Source organism: Solanum dulcamara, chromosome 10 (assembly GCF_947179165.1).
Source record: "Solanum dulcamara chromosome 10, daSolDulc1.2, whole genome shotgun sequence".
Classification (NCBI taxonomy): Eukaryota; Viridiplantae; Streptophyta; class Magnoliopsida; order Solanales; family Solanaceae; genus Solanum; species Solanum dulcamara.
In genome coordinates this window covers 69,379,003-69,399,778 of record NC_077246.1, presented here as the reverse complement: position 1 = coordinate 69,399,778, position 20,776 = coordinate 69,379,003, and the positions used below count along the sequence as shown (strand labels likewise).

Here is a 20,776-nt window from a genome sequence, read left to right as displayed (position 1 = left end):
AGTTTTGGGTTCAAGTTTTGATTATGAAAAAAGTTCTGGCATTGATAGGTAACGTTCCCATTTAATAAGTCTTACATGACGCAAATTCAGATTAATCAGAGCTACAATACAAGTACCAAATACCAGATGAATTTTTTTAAAAAAAAGCAGTAGATGATAGTGTATGTTTCCTTCTTGAATTAATAGAAACAAATTATTATTATTATTTTTGAAATGTTATAGTAGACTTGCTACACACACAATATTATATCATTCATGCATACACTCTAACGACATATATTTCCTCGGATTCTTCAAAAATATTATCGTATCCATATCAAATCCTCTAAAATACATAGCTTTTAAGAGGATCAGACACACACGCCTAATGATATTTTTAAAGAGTCGGAACTTAATTTTTCTAAGATGATTTTCTTGGAACATCTCTATTGCTCCTACACTCAATTGGCATTGTAGAGAACCTCTTTTTATCAGTACAATAGTTATAAATTGTATACTTGTCCCTAACTCTTCTCAAAAGTCTCCATTGAGTTTTGTCCAAATCTTGATATTCCTTTTGATCCCACCAACTTTTGCCTTGAGTGGCACAAAATTTTGCATTGACAGAGGATTCACAACCATCAATGTGAAAGCCTTTGTATGAGGCAACAAAAGGTGCATTTGACCAATCAATTTTTTCAAGTCCACCTCTTGTTGCCCAATCATCTGCTTCCCATAGACTTGAGTATATTTTCATTGGTTGTTCAAATGGGAATTTGACACCTAAGTTCTTGTTGTTCTTGAACACTCTTATAGGGTACTCATCCACAAAGAACCTGAATATACACCGATGTCAAATGGACGGGTTGAATTAAATTTAAACAGATCAAAAAGGAATAATTTGAAGCATAAAACATCACGTGTTGACGTAGGATTTTGAGGAAGGGTTGCAACTAAGAGTTGTGATGTGATGTAAATAGTCTATTTTAAATGTTACTTTAGTTGCTGCATCCACGGCTAGAATCTATGAGTTATATTGTGAACAAATTAAAGTATTTTAAAAAATTACACATAGCCACTCTTCCGGCCTTATTTTTAAAAAATAATCATTGTCCTTTGAGTTTTCAAAATCCACAAGGGTAAGAGCAGGATAATGACCTAAAATTTCACTTGATAGAATTTGAAACTCCAGGATAATAGCTTTTTTTCGAAAACATAATCAAAAAATAGTTAATGAATGTTATTTCTACGTCAAAACATGCCAAACTAATAAATTGTCATAATTCAACACGCGAAAAGTTTATTTGGTTTCAAAATAGATCAAATAACGGATCCTAACGTAACCTAAATTCACCTCCTTTCTTATGTTGTCTTTTTTTAGGAATAAAAAGAGTGAAACTAATGCATTTTCTTAGATTATTAACTTTAATTTTTCAGATTTATATTATTCCCAATCTTCAAATTTTGAGTTTGTAAACTTGGTATGGGTTATATTTTGACTCGTTTGGCCCAATAATTTGATGAGTCATTTCAAGTTCAACCCATTATGTCAAATTACCAAACGGATCCTAATCCAATTCGTTTAAACTTAAGCAGGTTAAACCTCTCGAATGTAGAAACCTCTGATTAGGAGCTTTTCCTTCTTAAATAGGCTCTATATAATACGAATCTAAAATAATCAAATGAGTAATTTTCTGATATCAAATGATTATAAAAAAACAAAAAAAACTACTTACACAATTTGGTGAAGATTCCACAAGACAGAGTAAGTGTGATAATCTTTTGTTGGATCAAACCATAAGTAAATTCTTTGCTCCTTGTCACCTTTCCCTCCTGTATATACATTTGTTTGTAAAATGTATGGTTCTCCTGTTTTATTCCCCAAGAACTCAAAGTCTATTTCATCATGTTCTGAATTTTGAGAAGACAACTGCATACACACAAAGGTAATTCACGTAGTCAGAGACGGATTCAATATTTTAATTTTATAGGTTTGGAATTTTTTTTATACCCGTGTAATGTGTTTTTAACACATATATAGTGTAGGGGTATAGTCTGCATACACTCCTACCTCCCTTCTAGACCCCACATATGAAATTATATTGTTGTTATTGTTATTTATCGATGGTTATTCGTGGATCGTGGCAGTGACACATGATTTTATGCAAGTAGTATCAGGGTCAGAGCTATACCCCTCGAGGGGTGTCACGCGACACCCTTTCACCAGAAAATTATATTGTATATATAGGTCAAATCTTTGTTTTATCGATATATATATATATATATATATATATATATATATATATATATCAATGTTGACACTTCTTGATACAAGTTGAAGATTTATACAATAGTTAAGGTGTGCAAAATTTTCTTAAAATTGCATGTTCAATCCTAGCTAGCGATATAGTTATAATTTTTTGACATCCCTTAATAAAAATTCTGACTTTATCACTGATATCACACCGTTACATACATAATTATAACGAAATGCATGTAGTATAATTTATATAATCAATTCCAACTAGTTTTAATATTGAAATATAATTAATTGACTATTAGTATATGTTATTGACTTACATAGAAAGCAGTGACAGTGCCTGCAGAATCACCAGCAACCATCTTTATGTGCATAGCAAAGTGTCCAAATAGGTAAGATCCTTTTGATTGAAAGCCAGTACCTATATATGTCCCAAACCAAATCAAAAATCAGAACCAACATATATTAGAGTTAATAATATTATTGTTTCTGATAGACCCTCGACTCAAGAAAAATATAACAAAAATCAGGTATGTAAAGCAAATAAAGTAGTAAAGATCAAGTCATACTGAAAATAATAAAAAGACAGCAATAACAATAATAAATAATACGATTAATGACTTCTATCATATCAAACACATATGATATGAAACGTTAAAAATAAAATTTTACCGGTGCGGTTATCGAGGGAGAGTTGGATCTCAGAGCCACCATTCAAATATTTGATGTGATCAAAAGCCCAACTAGGTTCATAATTTCTTCCAAATGGGACATCAATTGGCTTATTGGGCTTAGCTCCCATTGCTCCACCTAACAATAATAACACACACACCACCAACATCATCATCATCCATTTGAAGTTCATCATATATATTTCTATTCTTTTCGAGTCGATAAGTAAAAATTAAGTATAAAAAAAAAATATAATGATAGCTACGAATTACACGAATTAAACTATCAAGACTTTTAAATCAAGATCGAGAAAGCTAAATCAATAAAAAGTTCTCTTTTTATAGAGCAAAAGCATCAATGAATAGAATCCTACTAAGATATTTTTTTTTCTTATTATTTTTTGGTTTTGGGATGAGAAAATGCACCTAACCCTATGCCATTATATATAGATACCCTAACGTGAAAATTACTGCAACTTTGACAGTCTCCAAACTAGCTGGCCAATTACTTCATTTTACTGGTCGTCGGGCAGTAGCAGAATCAAAAATTTAGAGAAGATTGAGTAAAAAAAATTCTTAGTTATATTAAAGATGTAAATTTATTTATAATAGCTATATTTAACTTCTATGCACCACATGATTTTTCGATAAAGGATATCTATCAGATCATTCTTCGCCTAAAGTGGTTCTAACCATGAGTATTAGGATAGACAAAGTTATCACGACTCATGAATTGGGATGTTTTAGTTAATAACTAATTCCATCATTTTAATACAAATGGTGTAATAGATAATTTTGGGATTAATTAATACCTTTAATGAAATTCAGAATAAACTAGTCTTATTTCTTATCCCGCAGTTATTACCTTTTATCCACCAAACAACAGGTATTTGGCTCTCAAGGGCATCGCTTGTTTGGTCAATGAATTAGGTTGAAAATCATGAGATTTCAAATTTAAATACTATAAGAAGATAAAAAGACAAGGAAGACTGATCTCATTCACTTGAAAATTCGTGTAAAAGTTGCTAACGGTCTCAATTGGGTCATTGTTTAGTATGTCCGGCGGGCACGCCCCCAGCTTCATAAGTTTGGAAATTGTGCCGGGCGACTCCCTATTCAGTGCTATGCATGCTTCCTTGGTAACTTCTAGTTTGATCAGGGAAAGACATAGAGGCTAGCTAAAGAGCAATAGTAAGCTACTTCACTCGAGAAGAAGAAAGACGCTCTCGGACGGCAACCCTTTCGGAGGTTCCTTAGGGACCGATTCACTCTGCGTAATTTAAGATTTTCTTTTTAATTTGTTTAAACTATGCGGTAGAAATAATTTTATAGCCTTGTAAAAAAATAATTAATTTTATGATTATTTTTTTACGAGATATCTTCATTTTTACACATAAGAGATCTTAAAAAAGTTATTTTCTTCTATTCAAATTATAAAAAGACAAGAGACCTCATTTCCTCATTTAGACCTTAGCGAACAGAGTTATCAAGCAGCATAATTTATGCCGACGGAGATAGCAAGTATTAGGTGCCCAATAAAATTAGTTGACATACGCATAAATTGATTCACACACCACAATTAAAAAAATAGCAAATACCTTATAAAAATTAATTGAGATATGCAAAAACTTATCCGCACAACACAATAATAAAAATTACTCCTTATGTTCCTTTTTACTTAAAAATTTCCTAATTTGATTTTTCTTTTTACTTGTCAAATTTGAAAAATCAAGAAAGTACAAAAAAAATTTTACCTGTTATACCCTCAATTTATTAGAAAGTTAATATCTTTGGAATATGTAGAATTTTTTGAAATCTTAAATGATTAATGCATCTATAAACTTAGAATACCAAAATATTTTTGAATTTGAATTATGGCTTTAGTGATTAATAAAGATAAAATGATAAATTTATTATATCACTTATTAATTTCTTAATAAGTGTATCAAATCAAAATTTGACAAGTAAGAGGAACCGAGCGATTACTTACTATCACAGGATTCAAGAGGCAGAATTTAATGAACAATTGATAATGTAATTATTTTCTATGCACATTATTCGTATCTCGAAAGTCTCCAAAGGTCAATGATTAGCATCGCACGCACGTGCACATGTTACTATGTGACTACTCAGATTCAAAATTTAAATTTTATAAATTTAAAATTTAATTATTTTGAATTATTAAATTTTAAATTAATATTTTATACATATTAATAAAATTTGTAATATATATATATGTATAGTTTATATTATAGTAATCAAAACTCTTACCTTCCACTCATGCTACCACTAAAACGTATATATGATCGAATGATATTTTTATGCTTTTAATCAGAGTTTTCGTATTCAAATCTAACAAATAGTTAAGTGTAATTTACGTAAATATCATAATGTTAAGAGTTAATTACATTATTTTCTTATTTCTTTTTCAAAATACAAAATCCCTTAAAATTTATGAATTTTAGATATCTCATTGGACTTTCGGATATATTAGCAGACATCCAGATACATAGGAGAGGGATGTATCCGAAAAAGGAGGGATGTATCAGAGAGGGGATAGAACATCCGAATACATAAGGGAGGGATATACCCGAAAGGGGGATAGGAATGTATTAGCGAGAAAGAAGGGATATATCCGAAGTGATAGAAAATTTTAGAAATTATAGTAAAATAAGATGTGTATTTAGATAATTTTTTCAAATAAGTAAACCCTAAATAGTTGATTCTATATATGTTAGTCCATTAATGCTCTAACATTGTATAAAAAACAATATCCTTAATCATTTTCTGGTCGCGGCTTAATCTGGTTGCTTACCTTAATTGTCAAAGTGATAATGAAGGTTGAATCGTCGATTAATTGATTTTATAGTCCTTTATAAATTTATATTTAAATTTTTTTATATAATTTTTTTTATTGGTTTGATAAATTACGAGTTTAATTAATCTAATATTTTTACGAAAAATATGTATATGTCTATGATTTAACAAATATTAGATTCTAAACACATAAAAAAAATCATTAAATTTTGAATCTATTTCCCCCACACATATTTTTTCCAAAAATAATTCTTGCTTCATCTACCAAAAAGCAAAAACAGATTATTATAGCACATGACATGTGCCAAGTCTGGCAATAGTTGTAACCAAGGCACATGATCTATATATCGTGCAACTATATATTATACATCAATTATTTTACAACAGGACATAATTAATAATAATCACATTAATTAAGTGCATAATATATCAAATAGTTTTCTCCCAATTTATAATTAATTTAGTAAAAATCCATAAATATATTGTTTGCCTTTTAATGCAGCGTCATGGATGTGAATCTCATTGACCAACTCATTATACAAACAAGTGAACAACACATATCACATCAACACAAATATTTATATTTATATATTGATGCGGTGAATCCAAGGTGAGGTGTTATAGTATATGTTACTTGCAGATAATATAATCTTAATTGATGAGATTCGTGACAAAGTTAATGTTAAGATGGAGGTTTGGAGACAAATCCTACCATGACAGGATATTTGGAGACTGGAGTGCAAGTTCAGTGATGACATAATGCATGAGACTGGAGTGGAAGTGAGGCTCGATACTCAGATCATCATCCAAAAAGAAAGTTTCAAGTATCTTGGGTCTATTATCCAAGATATCGCGAAGATTGATGAGGATGTCATACATAGTATTGATGCAAGATACAATGGATAAATTGGAGGCTCATATTCGAAGTCCTTTGTTATAAGAAGGTACCACCGAGAATTAAAGGCAAGACCTATACAGTAATAATTAGACAGACTATGTTATATAGAACGGGGCCAACCTAACTAGTAATTAACCAGTTGCTATTTGCAAACGGTCACATATGATTAATATATAATGAAGTGCCATTATTATCTTCATGTGCCAGTATGACATTTGCTTCAACCAATTAATTAAGCATTAAAATGGCATCAATTAATTAATACTCCATCATTATCTTTTCTGCAATTAGAAGGTTCATAATTCCAGAGTGCTAATTAATAACTTGAAGAAGACTGTATACCATGTCTTTATAAGTTGTATAACTATATGCAGCATAATTTTTATGTTGCCAGAAATTACTTTACTTAAAAAGGAGGTCCCACAAAAAAGGACAGTTCGATGAACTAAGCTTTCACTATGCACGAGTTCAGCATGGAACCTCTTTGGCATCTCAAGCGTCTATTATCTCTATTTGATCTTCTTAAAAAACTTTCATTATTGGTTTAGCCACATGCAATAGTACCTAGAATAATTGGGTCATATGGAAAAACTTCATTTGAGACGATGTGGTAGAAAGAAGTTGACTAAGTCGAAGTTGTTCTATCTACGAAATTCAATGGAATCCAAAGAGACCATGTCTTCATACATAGGATCCGTCATGGATCGGATCATTCATATAATATAAAAAGGAGATCCCACACAGAAGAAAAAGGACAGTTTGGTGCACTAAGCTTCCACTATACACAAGTTCAGTCTAGAACCTCTTATTATATATCACGACAAAAGGAATGGCATCTCAGGCGTTTGCTATCTCTATTCGATTCTTCATAAAGGGTTAGCCACTTGCAATAGTACCTAGAATAATTGGGCATATGGAAAAACTTTGTTTGAAACGATGTGGTAGAAAGAAGTTGACTAGGTCGAAGTTATTCCATCTATGAAATTCAATGGAATCCAGAGAGACCATGTCTTCATACATAGGATCCATCAAGGATCGGATCATCCATATAATATACAAAAATAAACTCCGGATATTTGAAATCTTACTAGAATATCTTCAGCAGAGATTTCAATAATTCAACCTTGATTAATCTAGCAAAACGAAAAGAAATAATATGTTGCATCATTTCCTAAATAACTCGAGCTGCTTTCTACAAAACAACAATATACCTAATGAAATCCCACAAAGTGAGGTCTGAAGTGTGGAGGGGGGTAGAGTGTACGCAAACCTTACCCCTACCTCGTGAAGGTAGAGAGATTGTTTTCGAAAGACTCTCGACTCAAGTGAAACAAATCGAAGTGGTAATGAAAAAGAAAAACGACAGTGAAGAAAACATCACAACTAATGGAAAAACAGTATAGAGCATACAAACAAGAAACAATAACATTGGCAAAATAGTGCGATCACCTAAACATAACAAACAACATATAATAACAGATAACAAAATCAAGAAACTACATGATTAAATAATTCAAGCTACTTTCTACATGGTAAACCAAAATGCATAGTGAAGGAGAGAATATAAACCATTTATCCATTTAAGTTTGAATCTCTATACCAATGATAGTCAGAGTGTCTCTTTGCTTTCAAGAATTGATTTTGTCTACACACAAACATCAAGTTTCTTGACCATAATGTAGGAACGTTAATAAATTATCAACTTCTTTTGGAAAAAACACCATGCTCTCATCTTAATTCATTTTCTTCCTTTGCAACGGGACCACGGGCTAGCTCGATAAATCCCTCCCTTTCGACCACCATCAGGGGGAATTAAAGAGAGAAAGAAGGAATGCAAAACCTATGGATGATATATTACTGTTTCTTAGAGCCTTTTCCTTTTTTCCTTTCAGTCAATCTATTGTTGTCGTGATCGTCTGTAGGAACTGTCTCAGCGACTGAGATATCACTGGAGTACTTTTTCACCCGCAAAGAAATGAGGATACTCGCTAAGATACCAAGTAGAGGAAAGATGTATGACCATAAATTGGATGTCTTAGATCCAGAGCCGGATGATACAGCAGCACCGGCTAGACTGCCAATAGACGTGTTCTGTAGGATCATTGGCAGGCAACCAATTGCTGTTGGAAGTAGGAAATCCAGGAAGAACCTAACCTTGGTGGCTGCCAAGGCATAGTTGATGACATAAGAAGGTATAGGAGAGAAACGGGCAAGGAGTACAAATTTCCATCCATCGCGTTCAACACCCCTTGAGAGAACATGAAAGTACTTGTTATTTTGAGCCCACCCTATAGCAGAGCTGGAACTACGGAACACAAACCTGGGAAAGTACAATATTAGAATTGCAATGTCAGGATCTTACAACAACATATATCTGCAGCATTTAACAAATTATAACTTCACAAATCAAAGCAAAGTCTGTTCAGATGAACTTTAAAAGTACACCTCCTCAGATACTATGCACTTATTTTGCTTAAGCAGTAGAAGGACATGCTTAAATTGGGAACAGAGAACAGATAGTCAATCCCGTCACCTGTAATTCTGAAATCCAATAACTAGAATATATTTTCCTGTCCATAGAGTGAAAGATGAAAGAAAAGACTGAGCTCTCCAGTTTTCAGTTAATGGAAGCAAAATAGTCAAATTGGCAATAACCTCCTCTCATGCCAATACTACCTCCAACTCCTCTGAAGCAGGGTGTTTATCTGCTTAAAAACAAATTAAGTCGTTTATAAGCTGATTGCATTAAAGACACCCCTACCCCAAATTTTCTTTTCCTTTTTCTCATTTTATACATCCTCAAACGAATGTAGTCTATATTCCTTCCAGAAATATTCTGCCTTTTTCACTTTCTTATTTCATGCTCTAGTATAGTGTGCCGATTCTAAGAATCTAGTGGTCACCCTTTAGACACCTACAAATATACTTTTTGCGACTTGGTTAATCCTTGTATATCATCAAAGTCTAAACCGATTTAGACAATCATGAGATATCTGAAAACCCGGAAATCCCAATGCAACATGTGGTCAAGATAGAAATCTGCCACTCATTCTAAGATAGAAATCTGCCACTCATTCTTTCTTTCTTTCCTTTTTCTTTGATAACGGTGGTGCTTGGGCCAGCTTGTAGACACCTAAACTATTCCTTTGAGTACCTGCTACCTTCCACTGGCATAGAAAACTCTATCCACTGAGGCTTAGGCAGAAGGAAATTTCCAAATGAATCCACATGAAAATTCAAAAGCTTAAACAATCAAAAGACTACAAGATGGACTTATTTACTATATTCCTGAAAGTTCTATTACTTCCAAACAGCTTTTTCTCAAATTCTTCCTTTTTTGATGAATTTAATTAAATATCTAAAGAGTAGAAATATTTGACATCACGACTCTGTGTTGGTATATCCTTCAGTGTTATCAAAAGCGAAAAGCTCCAAAAAGCTCTAAAGTCCGTTGGGGCTTTTAGCCAAAAGCGCAAATAAAGTGTGGGCTTTGATGAAAAAAGACACAAATGGAGAAAAGAACATATTATTATATTATTGAATGTCTCTTTCCAAGTGGGACCCAACCACTTGACAGTTTGACAACTTGGGCAAATTGCCCTCTTCTTCTTGTGCCTATATAATAGGCGAAGATTTTACGAAATGTAAGAAGAGACAGAGAAAACACGCAATAATTTCATTTTCTCTCAATCTCATAAGCATGAATAACAAATGTATGGACAGAAATTGAAAAAAATAAACAATAAAGTGATTGTTTAGTGTCTCCTCTCCAAGTAACGCTCATTGGAAAGGAAAGAATGTCTTAGAGCCCTGATGACGATACTGAAGTGCACATTAAGCGAAACGAAGCGCTCAACATGTATTGAGCCTCCTTTCAGGCCTAAGCGCGCTTTAATCGTGCCTTTGACAAAACTGATATCCTTCAGGTTACAGCTTAAACAATACCTTCTCTAATGAAGAATTGAATTTTTTTTGATAAATCAGAATTCGAATATTTCATGGTTCAAAAGAAAAAAAGGAATCTATAAAAGCAACTAACATGTGTTATAATGACGTTTACTGCCTTTCTTTCGAACGCAATGCCAACACTTGTTTCAACTTTGTTTTAAAACAACATAAATCAATCGACAAGAACATGCAAGTGCCACGACCTATAAATCACCCTCATAGGTTTAACTTTAGCTCCAATATGAGAATACCTTTGACTCACTAGACTAACACATTCTGTCAGAGAAAGGAGCTAAGATTCTATAAGAAGTATATAAAGACACTGTAAAATTTCATAACCTTGGGCAAACAAGAAGATGATTCTCAACTAAAAATTCATATTCAACCATTTATAAACAGCTTTACCCGTTTTCACATTTTCCCAGGTACCATCATCGGAATGACACATTTGGGGGAAATGAAGATCTCTCAAAGTGAGACGACAATCATCATCTTATAAGGCATCATTCCCACAATAACCTTTTTTTCTCCTTTTAGGTACTTCCATTATAATCTAGCTTCAGATTTGAATTCATCTTCTACCCAAAATTCAACAACAAGTGTTAGGACTTCAGGTAATATCATAGGGGATACAAGACCAATGAAGAATTCTAAAATCTAACTTTTACAGGGAAAAAAATATAGAAATGTTCCGAGGCAACTATGACTTCTGGTGTTCAACAGAATTTGCAGCAGGGGACAATAATTCATTACACTATAACTAGAATCTGAATGATGGTGCTCAATATAGCAGAAAAAGTGCGAGAAATTTCAAGATCTAGAAGAAAGTTGACTGTCAGATACATGGCATTGTAAGTTGCAAATTATTTAAGAAATTATTACAAGCTACACTGCACATCAGATAAGCCTAAGCAAAAAGAAAGATTAACATATGTTTGTAGAAAACAGATTCAAGAGTATCTACTCCCTTAAACCATTCAATTAAACTACATCTCAATCCCAAATCGTTCAGTTCGCTATATCAATCTCTTAAATCAATTCCACTCTATTCGAGTCCATTTCATTTGCAAACAAAACAAAAAAGCATCTTTCTTAATGCATATCAAAAATTATCCAGAATTCACACAAATTCCTACACGGATAACTAGTTTACACCCAGATAATATTTGTACCAAGCTGGAAATAAAAGCACATAGGTGAAACCAGAGAGAGAGAGAACAGATTCATAAGTATCTAACCTCTTAATTCAATCAACCTACTACACCACAATCCCAAATCAGTTGAGTCAGCTATACTAATCCTCCATAGCCGATTCCACTCTGTTCGAGTCCATTTCATTGGCAAACTAAAAAAAAATTACCTTCCTAAAGCAAATTAAGGATCATCTAAAACTCAAGTTTCCTATATTAATCCTCTATATCCCTTCTCCTCTATTCGAATCCATTTCATTCCAAACTACAAAAAATACAATCTTTGTAAGGCAATTTAAGGATTATCTAAACCCCACATATATTCCTACACCTATAACTAATTTACTCACAAACCCAGATAATATTTGTTCCAAATTTGAAGGGAAAAAAAGCAAAACACAGGTTCAATGATGTACAGAGAAGGAAAAGGATTTACCTGCCGATCCAGGAAGAGAGAGAAGCGCCAAGAATTTTAGTACAAAAGACACACAATACAGCAGGGAAGAACCCCAAAAGAGAGAAGCACCAAAAGAAAATTAAAGATTATCTAAACCCCACATATATTCTTACACCTATAACTAATTTACTCACAAACCCAGATAATATTTGTTCCAAATTTGAAGAAAAGAAGCAAAACACGGGTTCAATGATGTACAGAGAAGGAAAAGGATTTACCTGCCGATCCAGAAAGAGAGAGAAGCGCCAAGAATTTTAGCACAAAAAACACACAACACAGCAGGGAAAAACCCAAAAAGTAGAGAAGCACCAGCTTCAAAGAACACAGCATAAGGAAGACAAAGAGCTAATGTGACTGTATGAAGACCGACATAAGCAGGGATCGCCCAATTTCCTAATCGATCTGACATTTGCTTCAACCATTCAATTGCTACCTCTTTTTCGAAACTCAATTGGCTGCTTAATCCTTTCATTGATGCGATTATTGCTACTACTACTGATATTGTTACCCATTTCTTCATACCCATAATTTCACCTTCTCTCTTTAACAATCCCCTTTTTGGTTTATCGAAATTAGTATCTGAAAAGTTGACGTTTTCTTTCAATTCTTTGTTCTATCTCGTAAAAGTCGATAGTCATTTTTGTTTGTTTTCTATATGAGGACTTTTCGTGCAATACTAATTTAGGTAAAAATGCAATGGGACACTTCATAGGTGGTCACAATTTGTTTGTTTAATTTCAATCCACGATCTCGAATATAGACTTTATCTTTTTATTATTTGAGTGAGTATTTTGTGGTAACATATTTATTACTCTGCAATAGTTTACAAACCACACATGAGTAGATATAAAATCATACTAGGCAAGTTTCATGTGACGAGCTCATAGCTGAGTAGAGACGGAGACTGAATTCGATCTCAGATCTCTCATGTATTTCACATGAGAAACCCACCACCCAACTGTGTAATAACTTGCAAACTGCATATGAAAATATAAATAGCATTAGGCAAGTCCATGCGACGAGCTCATGACTGAATAGCAAAAGACCCACTTCCCAACCACTCAAGGGTTGTTTATCTGAGTTTGATTTACATAAAATTTAAGTAAATAAAAAAGAAATTTATGTTACCAAATTTAAAAAAATAGAATGTATTAAAGTATTTTAATCTTATACTCTTAAATATGTTATCTGAAAAGTTTGAAAAAATTATATTAAAAATAAAAATGAATGTAAACATGTGTATTAGTTATCTTTGGACATACATTTTACTTAAATAAGTTTTGAAAAATTGTGAGTGAAAGTCCTAAAAATCCAAAGCTAGTATGAGCTAGTTTTTAAGAACTTGAAAATCTAATCAAACAAATATTTGAAACTAATTCAAAATCTATGAGCATTTTCAACTAAGTTTTCTGCCTAGTATTTACTACTCACTCCGTTCCTATACTTATCAAATATTTCCTAATTTGATTTTCCTTTTAGATTGTCAATTTTGACAAATTAAGAAAGGATAAATTTTTTTCTTTCTATTATATCCTCAATTTATTAACATTGAATTAATATCTTTAAAAAATATAGTGCGTAAATATATTTAAAACTCTATCCATTAATATGAGTAAAATGATAAACTCACTACACCAATCATTGTTTTTATTAATTAGTGTGCAAATCAAAATTTAATAAGTAAAAAAAACGGAAGAAGTATTTATTTTGAAGTCTAATTAATATGAAATTGCGATAAAACCCCCTAAAAAAAAAAAAAACATACCAATTATACATCACAATTCAAAACTCTCTTTATTCTTTCTTTACTAATTTGCTGATATAATATGCATTGGACTGACAAGTCCGCCATGTAATTTATCCCTCAGGCCAAATGAACATGACCTGCTCTTTTAATTTCTTTTAAAAAAACTTACATATTTGAACACAAGTTACACTTATGAAAAAACAAAAATCAGATGTTATATACCCAAATAAAGAGGTCTTTATCTCAATAAAAAGAAACACCTAAGAATATTTGGATAAGTATTACCTTTAACGCTTAGTGAATATTACCAAAATATTGTTTAAGTGCCTCGCTTTTCAAATAAAAAAACTACTTGAAAATAGAAAATAACTTTTTCGCAAAAGAAATAAACCCAAGTAGTTTTTGGCTCAATTATTAATATTAAAGGATCTTTTCAGTGTTTAAAGAACTTAAATTGAGTTATCTGATATAAGTACAACTAAAAGCAAAGAACAAATTCCTTGTGGAAAACTACAAGGCTAAAACTAATTTCCATGTTACGAAAATATCAGAGTTCTGCATTCATTTCAAGTCACTCACAGTATACAATTTAAGAAAACAGGATAAACCAGTCATATGACTAAATCTAAAACAATAGATAAATCTTGCTCTACCATCATCGAGCTGGAAGGCGATGCCTTATTATACCCTGTTCCTCGTACAACTCAAAGTTCGCTTTAGTAAATTCATTGCTTGTGAAAAATGATTTGAGATCAGTCATGCCATAATCAAGTGCCTGCAAGGATTTTAGAGAATGGGATGTTCATTCGGCACAGTTGGGAGGTAACAGATAAAGATCCTGCTTCAAAATCACACAAAGAACATCGTCGAGTATAAATTACCTTGCTTTGTAGCTCATCAACCTTGACATCAATATGGTCTAGGTTGGCAACAGAACCTGAAACAATTTCCTCAAACTGCAGGGCATCTTTTACAAGCCCGCGTAGAAGGTGAAGAATGATAGCATTGAAATCTTTTTTGTATGTCATGTACTTTTTGAAGCTCTGCATGGAAATTCAAAATCATTTCAAGTGTCTACTGAGAACTATTACTGGGGCATATGAATATGAAGTGATCATGTCTTATGTAGGGTCTAACATGAGCGACAAAGAGGTAGAGTGCTAATAGTATTGTTACCTTTTGCAATGCTTTTTGCATCCCAAATTTCTGAGTTGAAATAAATGAATCCAGAAGGACACGAATTGCCATATCCACATCTTCTTGAGTAACATGTTGTCTAAGATGCATCCTTGCATGAGCTTCAGACATCCTTATCATCGATTCAATGTGCCTTACTGCTATGGGAATTCCTTGTCCATGCTGTACATGCACATGGAATACACAAGACAAGGTGTCATTGCTAAAAAGTTTAAATTAACATATTTCAAATAATTCAAGAAAGAAGCTCCACTGAATGGCAATCTCACCGAAGATTCTCTCCTTAATTCAGCATAAACCTGTGTGAGCTTGTCCAAGTCCGCATCGTGTAATTTCGGGAATACGTTCAACTTAGCATAAGTTAAGTACTTCTTCAGCATCTCTTGAGGAATTATCTGTGGAAAAAGAAACTTATATAGATTTTTACAAAAAACATAAAGTTCAAACAACTGGTGAATAAATAAGCTGCAAGAGTAACCTCAGGATCAGTTGCAGCCATAGTGGCACGGGCATCATCCCGTGAATCAGCAAAGGACTTCTCATCTATAGTAGCACCTTTTGCTTGAGACCTAAAATGACTATCAACAACAAACTTTGCAAGCATCTCGTCAGTGACTGGATCAACCACATCCTGCACATAATCAGTTTCCTTCAGTTCAAAAGTTGCTGAAGGATAAGCTTAACCAGATTGACAGGGCTCTAACAGAATGAGACATAACCTTGACCACACAGAGTACATCAAATCGAGAAATGATTGGATCTGTCAATTCCACATTTTGCGTGAAATTCTTTGAGGAATCATATCTACAAGGAAGGATTTAAGAGTAAAGTCACTAAACTGAGACGGGGAAGAAATGTCACAAAAAGACAAATTTAAGAGCATAAGCTACTCAAGAGGATAAATAATGACTTCCAGAAAGTAGAATACTTGATTCTACCAAATTGTATTTGCACTATAGTACTTTACAGTCACAGGTTGCCAGGTTGGTATTGGATTCTGTGAATGTGAGGTAGCAAGCTAAAGTGAGGAAATGTTATGGCAAAACAGCAAAAGAAAATGGAAACCTAAACATTATGCATAAATTAAGATAATGTAAAGGAATCCAAGATCTGGTGACCATCAAAGATGTGCAAACCACAGCTGTAATAGAGGGATTGAGCTAGATTTCCAAGATAGAGCTGGTAGCCAACTAATAGTAACATTAACTTCAAAGGAAATGTCTACTTTTTGGATCATATGATCATCCTATTTCTAAAAACATCAAAATTTAGTTCTCCTGTACCTTCCTCCAATAGGATTTGCAGCAGCAATAACAGAACAGCGGGCCTGGAGAGATGTGACAATGCCAGCCTTTGATATGCTAATACTCTGCTGTTCCATTGCTTCATGAATACTCACTCTAAACAAAACATAAAAAATAGAGGAAAAGAGAAATGGGAGAATGTTATAATCAAGCAAGCAATGTAGGGAAGACCAACCAAAAGTTATCACAGATTGCATACCTATCCTGATCATTCATCTTATCGAACTCATCGATCAAACATATTCCTCTATCAGCCAAAACTAATGCTCCTCCTTCAAGGGTCCACTCCCGAGTGACAGGGTCCTTGTGTACTGCTGCTGTAAGCCCTACAGCAGAAGCTCCTTTTCCAGTCGTATAGACAGCTCGTTGTCCCGTCTTCTCGACATACCTGATAGGTTTGTATGGTGATTACAGTAATCATTGATTCAAAATCAGGTCATTCTAGATTTATACTTACTTGAGGAACTGTGATTTTGCAGTGCCCGGATCACCTAGCAGGAGAATATTTATGTCTCCTCTCAGTCTGTGTTTCCCTTCAACATTTTTCTCTTGGCCCCCAAACATTGCAAGAGCTATGGCAGTCTTTATGTCTTCATGACCATAAATTGACGGGGCAATGGACTTGAATATCTGTGGAATGAACATACATAATAAATGAGATAGCTAAGACAGTCTACAAATCAAAAGGACCCACTGGATCTTCAAGATAAAATTGACCAAGGCACATGGGCATACTCGTTCTCCAATCCGAGGGTCTTTGGCCAGCTTTTCAATTTCTTCTTTGTCCTCCTGAGTTAGCTTGTAAGCTGAAAAGAGGTCTTGTTTTTTTGTAACATAATTTGCTTCAATCACGGTAGAAAAGACAGGAAACCCATTCTTGGTATTCAGGGACAAGTCAAAGTTGTTTGTGTAGACTCCTGTGACTTCCTGACATTAGAAAGACATACTGTCTGTCTTTAGCAAGGAGGTCATTGAAAAGTTTAAAAGCATACAAGTTTAAGAAACACTCAGTAATGCACATGCCAAAATATTTGTTCAACTTGGATTAGTTTATCATAAACAAGCCAGAAAAGTTAAGAGTTTTACTATTTCTTCTCCTGGTCGGGCACAATCAATAAGATCATTCAACAGTATCACTTCCTTGTATCTAGGAAGCCGACCAGCTGGCACAATTCCTGGGCTTTCTTGTAGTGTCAGTTTCTGATAGTTCCTGTATATTGTCTGCAAAAGATTTAGAAAGAGAATAGGTTATGGATGTCATAGTTCTCTTTCTATGGGAAATATGCAAAACAATGTTTACCTGCTCAACATTGACACTGAATGGTCCTTTTGATTGACACTCTGGGCAAGAACCAACTTTGACTTCTGAGTATGAGTTCTGGAAAAAAGGACCCAATATTGCTCCACATTTGTTACAATCATATTTCACTTGTTGCAATTGGGGAAAGACACCAGATCGCCGGGTGACGACTCCACCAATACGAATCATGGTGTTCAAATGGATCTGCCTGCAAAGAATGACAAATTCAAGTAAAGTTGTGTTTACACTAGAAGAAGTCAACCAAAGTAAGCAAGTAAATGGTATTACCTTATATTACGTATCTGATCATAAACAGGTAAGTTGGTAATCCTGACATAGATTTTCTGATGAATTTGCTTATAGTTGAGATGAAGATCAAAGACAACTTTGTTAGCAACTTCTTCCATCACTTCAAGGACGGATTGTGGTGCATCTGCCAGCCAGATGGCAATATTGGGATGGACATAGATGAATTGTTTGTAATCAATCTCAAGACTGCATTTATTAACTGCAGACGAAGGATGAACAATTTAGAGAAGATCTAAATTAATAAAAGATATCAGTTAGAACTCATAAAACTAAATTCATTCTTGACAAGGTCAGCAATGACTTGACAATTCATAAAAAAAAATTACCTGATACCATCTCATTAATCTGTCGAAGATATTCAAAGTCCCCATGTTCATTCTTTGGATTTACATAAGTGAGTAAGAATTCCTTGAACTTCTTTGCAATGAAACGCCGGACTTCATCTCTAGTTACCCATTCCCTAAGTGTTCCCTGAACCCTGTACATCTCAAACTCCCCTTCATCATTTTCATCATCCTGCATGGAAAATCCAAAGAATTGTAAGAGACATTTTCAGGCAATTCAATTATGTTTAGCCTTAGTAGAAAGGTTATTGCAAAGGTACAAACCTCATAGGGATCATCATCAGTTTGATCAGTCATTGGCACATCCTGGCTAGAATTCACTCGTTGTGAGGCACCTGGTGAACTTGGCATTGCATCAGAATCATCAAAATTCCTTCTGAAATCAGCTCTAGTCCTTTTTGATGGCCTATAGTTGTCATCATCAGTATCTGTAGCAAAATACCTGAGTGTTAGCTGTTTTGATTTCAGTCTTCTCTGAAGTCGAACTAATTAATATAATACATCAGTCCCATATATTCTAAACATGTTAAATTCACATATATTAGCTCCTACCAGAAGTTAGTCAAACCTTAAGTATTGTGAGTTCATGAAAACACAAGTTTTCAGTGGCACAGCTGTCAAATAATTAGAGGGGGCAATGTCATAACACCTATATACAAAATTGAAAACATTCCTTGGCTTTCTGAACTAATAGGTTAGTGAAGTTTTAAGGCTGGGTCAGAAAGATTCAATCTAGAGCCACAGGGATAGAAGACAAGAGATGATTCAGGAGACACCAAACAACAGGAAAGGTGGGAGTAGAATCATAACAGGATACTAGAAGGAAGACACAAGGAGTGACCTAGAGTAATGATAATAAAGGAGGAACAAATAACAACTGAAAGGAACATTAAGAAATTGCATTTAACATGTAAAATAAGCACATCCAACTATAAAATACAGGTAGATGAGTCTCAAATAACAAATGAAAGGAAAAAATTAGAAAGAATGCTAAAATTGGAAGAAAGGGATACCTTGATCATGAAGAAGTTGAGGAAGCTTGCGGTTAGAGACATGAACATCTCTAGTGTCAAGTTCCACTTCAGCAGCCTGACGATCTGCTATGATTTGATCCAAATCTCTTTCATCCACCATCGAATCATCCAATCCCAAAGACTCATACTGGTCAGCCTCACCCATCCTCTGATAGTCACTGTAATTTCAGCAAAAAAAATTACAAAATGATCGAATTTAACTGTGAAAATGTCAGAACTGAAATATCAAAATACGAACTCGAGATAATTGTCGTTGAAAAGGTCCTCCCCATCTTCCTCTTCAATATCAGCATCTTCTGGATCGTCTCTGATGATATCAGGATCTACAGACGCCTCATCTTCTTCGGAATAATTTTGGCTAGTATTGAAAGGAAGCTGATCGGTGTTGAATCCTACTGACGTCGGAGAATCCGGAGTAGACGGTGGATTGCCATTTCTGTGATCGGAGGATGACGGAGACTCCGCCGGACGGCGACTACCACTATCGCCGTTGGATTCTTCGCCGGCCATTTTCTCTCTGTTTTCTCACTCTACTCGATTTTGTGATTTGTAGGGTTTTTGGAGAGGAAGAGATATTGAGAGACTGATTTATATATCTTGTTGTTTTGGCGGGAGAATTTGGCGCCAGAAAACAGAAGTGGGCCCAAGCTTAGTGGGCCGAAGTCGGAAGCAGGCCCGTTGGATCTTGTATTTCTTTGATAAATAATTGAAAAAATTATCCGTAAGAACACTTTTTAATAAATAATTATTAATTTTTGAAATGTTTTTTATTTATTACTATTTATAACAATACATAACAATATTAAAATATATAGGTCATGTATTAAAAATAAATTATGCATGCAATATAAATGTTTTAAAATATATTATACTTGTTTGTAAGAAATTAACACAAAATGTATTATAAGTGTATTAAAGTATGTGATAAATATATTATTCATGAATAAAACTTATATTATATGAGTTTTATAAATTATTCTTGCTAATATGTATTAAATTTATATTAAAACTGTATTATAAGTGATTAGTGGAAAAAAATATTATTCTTATAAATCATAAATATTTTCTTAATATAGTATACTTATGTAAGTTTCCCTAAATAATTAGTGATAATTCATTTCGACAAAAAATGTAAACATAAATTAATTCAAATATCACAAAAATGTAATATTTAAGATGTGTGTATGACCATGATCTCTGAATTTGTCCCAAAAAGTCGAATACATGTTCACTTTTAAATAGAATAAATCTATGATAGATCATCATAATAATTTGTGTTTATATTTGATTTTCCGAATAAGTTCAAAATTGATTATATATC

General features: G+C 33.5%; 3 protein-coding genes across 3 annotated transcripts; all 3 read right to left on the bottom strand.

Moving 5' to 3' along the window:
• Nucleotides 1-296: 296 nt before the first annotated feature.
• LOC129870716 (xyloglucan endotransglucosylase protein 2) lies at nucleotides 297-3,195 on the bottom strand. Its single transcript, XM_055945562.1, has 4 exons — nucleotides 2,912-3,195; nucleotides 2,560-2,660; nucleotides 1,716-1,909; nucleotides 297-815 (listed from the first exon to the last, which is right to left on the bottom strand). The coding sequence occupies exons 1-4, from the start codon at nucleotides 3,105-3,107 to the stop codon at nucleotides 401-403; spliced, it is 906 nt and encodes a 301-aa protein (XP_055801537.1). The 5' UTR covers nucleotides 3,108-3,195; the 3' UTR covers nucleotides 297-400.
• A 4,980-nt stretch (nucleotides 3,196-8,175) lies between these two features.
• LOC129871265 (uncharacterized) lies at nucleotides 8,176-12,910 on the bottom strand. The gene is made up of 2 exons (XM_055946171.1): nucleotides 12,439-12,910; nucleotides 8,176-8,945 (listed from the first exon to the last, which is right to left on the bottom strand). Exons 1-2 carry the CDS (start codon nucleotides 12,744-12,746, stop codon nucleotides 8,480-8,482), a joined length of 774 nt encoding a protein of 257 aa, XP_055802146.1. The 5' UTR covers nucleotides 12,747-12,910; the 3' UTR covers nucleotides 8,176-8,479.
• A 1,477-nt stretch (nucleotides 12,911-14,387) lies between these two features.
• LOC129870607 (DNA replication licensing factor MCM2) lies at nucleotides 14,388-20,002 on the bottom strand. The gene is made up of 17 exons (XM_055945425.1): nucleotides 19,694-20,002; nucleotides 19,435-19,613; nucleotides 18,686-18,849; nucleotides 18,404-18,593; nucleotides 18,057-18,276; nucleotides 17,769-17,976; nucleotides 17,555-17,689; nucleotides 17,204-17,395; nucleotides 16,926-17,098; nucleotides 16,668-16,856; nucleotides 16,448-16,564; nucleotides 15,884-15,968; nucleotides 15,643-15,795; nucleotides 15,434-15,559; nucleotides 15,144-15,326; nucleotides 14,849-15,010; nucleotides 14,388-14,742 (listed from the first exon to the last, which is right to left on the bottom strand). The coding sequence occupies exons 1-17, from the start codon at nucleotides 19,963-19,965 to the stop codon at nucleotides 14,623-14,625; spliced, it is 2,868 nt and encodes a 955-aa protein (XP_055801400.1). The 5' UTR covers nucleotides 19,966-20,002; the 3' UTR covers nucleotides 14,388-14,622.
• Between the last annotated feature and the right edge of the window lie 774 nt (nucleotides 20,003-20,776).

Bases quoted from the DNA above. Each gene is read 5' to 3' on its own strand.
- LOC129871265 (XM_055946171.1), bottom strand. From the start codon at position 12,746: ATGGGTATGAAGAAATGGGTAACAATATCAGTAGTAGTAGCAATAATC. The intron at 8,946-12,438 runs GTAAATCCTTTT...GTACTTTCCCAG, and splicing joins CTCTCTTTCTGGATCGGCAG to GTTTGTGTTCCGTAGTTCCA.
- LOC129870607 (XM_055945425.1), bottom strand. From the start codon at position 19,965: ATGGCCGGCGAAGAATCCAACGGCGATAGTGGTAGTCGCCGTCCGGCG. The intron at 15,327-15,433 runs GTGAGATTGCCA...GTGCATGTACAG, and splicing joins AATTAAGGAGAGAATCTTCG to CATGGACAAGGAATTCCCAT. The intron at 15,011-15,143 runs GTAACAATACTA...ATTTCCATGCAG, and splicing joins TGCAAAAAGCATTGCAAAAG to AGCTTCAAAAAGTACATGAC.
- LOC129870716 (XM_055945562.1), bottom strand. From the start codon at position 3,107: ATGATGAACTTCAAATGGATGATGATGATGTTGGTGGTGTGTGTGTTA. The intron at 2,661-2,911 runs GTAAAATTTTAT...GGACATATATAG, and splicing joins CTCCCTCGATAACCGCACCG to GTACTGGCTTTCAATCAAAA. The intron at 1,910-2,559 runs GTAAGTCAATAA...GTGTGTATGCAG, and splicing joins GCACTGTCACTGCTTTCTAT to TTGTCTTCTCAAAATTCAGA.